This window comes from Spodoptera frugiperda, chromosome 21 (assembly GCF_023101765.2).
Source record: "Spodoptera frugiperda isolate SF20-4 chromosome 21, AGI-APGP_CSIRO_Sfru_2.0, whole genome shotgun sequence".
Taxonomy (NCBI): domain Eukaryota; kingdom Metazoa; phylum Arthropoda; class Insecta; order Lepidoptera; family Noctuidae; genus Spodoptera; species Spodoptera frugiperda.
Genome location: NC_064232.1, coordinates 5,877,946 through 5,883,669, shown reverse-complemented (window position 1 = coordinate 5,883,669; position 5,724 = coordinate 5,877,946). Strand labels below are relative to the sequence as shown.

Here is a 5,724-nt window from a genome sequence, read left to right as displayed (position 1 = left end):
TGTTTGGTACAGTAATTGACAGCATGTTTGACGCACAGAACTCGAATAAAACAATGAGTAATTTTTAATCATTTAAAAAAAAATAAGTATATCAAATAACATATGCAATACAAGTCAAATTAAGGAATAATTAAACATTAGAATTATTATAAAAGATATTTATTGTTAAAATAAAATTAAATACAATATCATAATCTTGATAACAGTTAAAAATAAAATTAAATTTAGAAATAATCGACAATTTATAATATTTTTATGATAGAATATATCATGAATGTGAGCCTCTAGCATGGTTTGAAACTTCTAACAGTTACGTGAGTAAGCCGATAACTATAATAATTTATCTTGATGAGGTTGTATCATCGCCTTGCTAGTCGTCGTCAATGGCGAGGTCTGTCACCATCGGTGGACGTTTTTGGGCTGGTGGTGATGATGGTGGCGATGATGGTGGCGATGACGATGGGGATGACGATGACGATGATGTTCTTAAAATAGTAATTTTTCCAAAAATTTTAATAGGAAATATAGCAGCTCCGATGAGGTACTCCAAGTCTCGAAATTCTTTGATTTCTTCTAATAGTTTGTACCTCAAACGCTGGGCTAAATTTTGCATCGTTTTCCCAATCAGAGCAGCTCCGTTTGCCCTTATGCCTTGCATTGAAGCCACCCCTGTTCTGGAAATTAAAAGAAAACATTATGACACTATTAGGGTGTTATCACACCAATCGATCGATACTCCATCGATGGTATCGATCGACATTAATCGATGGGTGCGGTAGCTTTGATCGACGGATATCGGTCGACTAACCAATCGATCGATTGTCGGCCGATGGCATCGGTCGACGTATGTAGATTGTTTATATTCCAGATGGAAACCTATCGATCGACATCGACCAATCCATTCCACCATCGACATATAGTATCTATCTACTATCGATTGATTGGTGTAGTAGAAACTATCGATAGACGTCGACTAATCCGTTCCACCATCGATCGACGATCGCTCGATAGAAAATCCCAACAAACAACAGTTGGGCAGAAAGCCTGCCAGGCATGATCACTTCGCCAGGTCGGAGGATCCTCCGACTGACTGAGGATTTTCTATTCATATTTATTCGCACGTAAACTTCTCATGTGCGATGCAGGATATTTATAACGTCATCCTTTAGTTTTGCTCGTCGATAGTCTATATACGACTTCTGTCATCTGTCACTTGTCATATGTCGCCACAATACCATAAAAATACTGACCCAAATGAATAAACAAACAAACAGTTTTTGTGAGAAGATGGATGGCTAATGAATTAGTTTTAAGTGATTAAAATTATTGTATTTTTTATATCACTTTAACTCTAGTAAAAAAGTCAACGTTAAAGCAAATATAATAATATTAATAACGTCTGTCTGTCGGTCAGTCCTCTAGTTGCTCTATTTGCTCGTTCCAAAGTGTAGATTCCTATGGAGAAGAACGAGCAAGAAACTCCATAGGTTACTCTTTTTCAATCAGGTTCACAATACAATTAAGGGTTACATTGTTTCGATTGCTTTAACTATGTGAGAACAATGTAAAACTAATATTTAGGCAAAGCGTGTAACTGTATAATGTATTAGCTTAAGCTGTAAAATTATACATGCTTTTTTGGACTAAATAAATAAACCGCGGGTCGACTTACCGAATAGGCAACATACGTTTTTCTATATCAGAATTTTGATACTCCGGCAATATGAACAAACCAAGTGAAGTGAGGAACTTAATAAATTTCACAGCAAAATTGTATCGCTGCCGTCTCTCCATATATTTCAGATACTTCATGTAGTTACAGAAGCTTTCTCCGTACTCCTGAAATATGTATCAAAGTAAATATTAGCAAAATTACATTTCTAGCGCGCCTTCTAGGGCGTAGGGATCGCGCTATGATCTCCGGCCACCTAACGGCGGGCCTGCCGACGGCGAGCAAGGGTAACTCGCCGCCCGACCAGAATTAAACCCATCGCGTTCAGCGTGCGCCTCAAAGAGTCATTAGGCCACCACAGATGTGGCCCAGTAGGTTTGATGCCTAATCCGTAGCTGCGGACTACCTAGCGGGTTACCGGGGCTCCGGCTCGACAAGCAGGAGTAGGAACGTAGTGGTTTTTAGTCAGTAAGAGTCTGACACTCCCTCTCACCTCGCCCTGGCGAGAGAAGCCATTGGATGATTGTCCCCCCTCAAAAAAAAAAAAAAAAATCTCTCAAAGTGCGCCTCAAAAAAAAAATCTCTCAAAGTTTGTCGAAGAAGGAAACTAATCAAAAACATCCTGTAAAAAAGTCCAAGTCTCGCATTTCTACTGTTAAAAAGTTGTGAGATCCTTGTAATACCAAGTAGGTAGGTTATTTTGTTTAGTGCCTACTATTTAGGATTAAAGATACCTTCTGTATTAAGTTATTATGTAAATTGTTATCATATCAATATTACATTTATTTTACGTTTTAAATAAAATAGATCGACTTGGCCATCGCACGTAATCATGCAATAGTAACATTCATCTACCATCGTAATTCGTAATCGTTATACGTTTAGGGGGAAGGGGGTCGATGAAGTGTGACGTTATGTGACAAGGGGGCGGGAAGGGTTTTAAATTTCGTGACGTCTCAATCCAAATATTATAATCTAACTGTTAAAACACGAACTTGGAACTAGATATTATCGAAAAAGTACGTAAAAAAAATTTAGATGAAGATAGATAAAATTATAAAATGTGACGTCACACTAAGGAGGGAGAAGTCTCACAATTGTGACAAGGACGAGGGAGAGGTCAAAAATCATACGTGACTGCACGGTTGGTACGGTGGCTGGGCAACTGGTTGTTGTTCCGGGTCTGGATGTCATATGCATATGAACTAGTATGTTTGTAAACGCACACACGACACAGGAGGAAAGCCTAATGTAGGGCAACGTTTTTTGGAATAAAAAAGAAATATAATAACTTGAACCACTTACAGGGCCGTAGTTTCTAAGATTATCGTTCGAGCTCCGTACATATAAAACATCGACTCCAATTAGTTCATCCGTCTCGCTTGTGAAACAGCCAACTGTGAGGTGCGTGTTCACATGTTCGCGTATGAAGGATTCTAGAGACTGCATTGACGCCTCGTCCGAGCTGAAACCTGTATGATAGAGTTACGTTAGGAAAGAAAGAAAGAAATCATATCGTAACTACTTTTTTTTTGGGACAAGCCCGCCACAACCTCCCTTACCGCTGCAACTCCTGTGCACCAGGATCTGCAGTAGATATCAACATGAAAACACCGGAACATTGAAGTCCGGTGCGTCCCAGGGACTGTATTGTAACTACTATAGTACTGGTACGATTACATGGTTTTTTTATGGAATAAGCCGGTAAATCAGCAGATGTATTACCTGATGATAAGCAATCGCCCCACCCATGGACACTTGAAACGCCAGAGGCGTTACACTTGAAACGCCAGAGGCGTTACACTTGAAACGCCAGAGGCGTTACACTTGAAACGCCAGAGACGTTACAAGTGGGTGCCGGTCTTTGGGAGGTTAGGAATTTAACGGTTGTTAGGGAATGGGAAAACGACGATTGGGATGGGGGGTAATTGAGGTGACCTAATAAAAATGTGTCTAATATTTTTTAAGACCAACTAATATCTTGAACCCTACCTTATTTATCTAGCTTTAGTGTGAACGAAGGTCGACTAGGAGAGGATGGTCAATCAAACACTGGACTATATATTAAGCGCGTATAATACAATAATCACAGTACTTGCAGCTCACACAAAAAAAAACTTTTACAATTTTGACCTAGTTAAACGCCGGAGAATCTTAACACCGCGATTCAGAAATCGGCGCTCAACTAACAACGCCATCTATTGGCGAAAATACGAACTAATTTTTAAAACAGAAATATTTACATGAACATATTGTGTTAATTTACCTAATGCCTTGATAATATCATCGTCTAAAATTACAGCAAAAATTACTTGAAAAGCGGCATTGATGTCTTCCTCCCTCAAATGTTGAATGTTGAATCTGAAATAAATCAAATAACATGTTTTTTTTATATGCAACGTCACGCCTTTTATCCCCGAAGGGGTAGGTAGAGGTTTGTACTCATTACGACATGTAATGCCGCTATAGATACGATGTATATCCACTTTTTACAGGAGGTGAGCCTGTTGCCATATACTGGGCACAATTCCTAACTCCGTGTTATTACTGAAAATTTTTCGAAAACCAAAAAAAAAGCCCAGTAGTAAATACTATGCCCGGGAATCGAACCCGCGACACGTTGTCCGGCAGTCGCACTTGCGAACACTCGACCAACGAGGCAGTCATTACGTCCTTAGCCAATTGTCAATTGAAATCATTAGTCAATAGCGACATTACGTGCCGTAATGTCCACCTCTGCCTACCCCATCGGGGATAAAAGGCGTGACATTACTGACATATTTTTTTAATGAGACAAGCCCGCCGCAACCTCCCACACTGCTGCAACTCCTGTAAGCAAGGATCTACAGTAGATACAACCATGAAAACACTGGAACATTGAAGCCACTTGACACTTGCACGGTTCTCCGATATCTTAAATTGATTTTGTCTGGACTTTAAAAGAGACTAGTGAGACTAGTGAAAGTGACCTCTGAGTTTGTTTAGAGTAGTCCGATAGGATATGCTGGCTTCATATAGTTATTTTAAAGATTGACATGTAAAAGAGTTACATTGTAAGCTATTTGCAAAAATAAATATCGTTTATCATTTATTTATCATTATCTTTTTTCAATAATTCATATTATTTGGCCTTGACAAAAGATAAAAACAGTACTTAATACTTTTAACATCGTTTTTTACGGCTCTTGGGGTTAGGAATTTAAGGGTTGTTGGGTCTGCGGTAACCACACTCACACAACGAAACACAATGTGGTTGTTTCACGTCGGTTTTCAGTGAGGCCGTGGTTTACATTGGTGGCGAAACGGAGTTCGCGTAAATTTTTTTCCCAAATTTTCTTTGCTATAAACCTCACGGAGCCCGAGACCTTTCCAACGAATGCAAAACCGTGGAAATCGGTTCGTGCGTTCTGTTGTTATAGCGTCAGGAAGGAAAACCTGAATTATTTTTATATAAGAGATAACTCATATAAAGAGCAAACGCATAGAACAAGTGTTAATTTCAACAACACGTTAGCTTAATAGGAGTAAATAACATAAATTTAAGTTAAGAAATTTAGTAAAAAAAAACACTTACTGCCGAGAATATTTATCAGTAAAAACTGACAGCGTCCTTCTAGCATTTGCTGCCATATTAGTGTACTTCGAGTGAGGCACAGTGCAACAATGATTCAGTGACTCAGTGACTATATATTATGTAGTTGGCGTATCGGCTGTGACGTATATAGGGTTGCCAGGTCGCTAAACCTAAAAGCCGGACAGGCCAGCCAACTTGACCGGACATTCTTTTTTTTTGAAAAACGTTGTCCTAGGATTTTCTCCTGTGTCGTGGGTGCGTTTACAAACATACAATTTCACATACACAAGACCCGGCACAACAATATGTGGATCACACAAAAAGAGTTGTTCCGTGCAGGAATCGAACTTGCGACACGTTGCATTGCAGCCAGTTGCCCAGCCAACGCGCCAACCGTTCAGTCATGGGACATGTGAGTAAAAAGGCCGGACACACACACCACAAGATTAAGGAATTCGCGTCTTATTATCAATAGGAC

At 39.4% G+C, this 5,724-nt stretch overlaps 1 protein-coding gene across 1 annotated transcript; it reads right to left on the bottom strand.

Annotated features, from left to right (window-relative positions):
- Nucleotides 1–308: 308 nt before the first annotated feature.
- Nucleotides 309–5,375, bottom strand: LOC118280381 (uncharacterized). Its single transcript, XM_050701963.1, has 5 exons — nucleotides 5,247–5,375; nucleotides 3,939–4,033; nucleotides 2,978–3,144; nucleotides 1,673–1,839; nucleotides 309–674 (listed from the first exon to the last, which is right to left on the bottom strand). The coding sequence occupies exons 1-5, from the start codon at nucleotides 5,300–5,302 to the stop codon at nucleotides 371–373; spliced, it is 789 nt and encodes a 262-aa protein (XP_050557920.1). The 5' UTR covers nucleotides 5,303–5,375; the 3' UTR covers nucleotides 309–370.
- Between the last annotated feature and the right edge of the window lie 349 nt (nucleotides 5,376–5,724).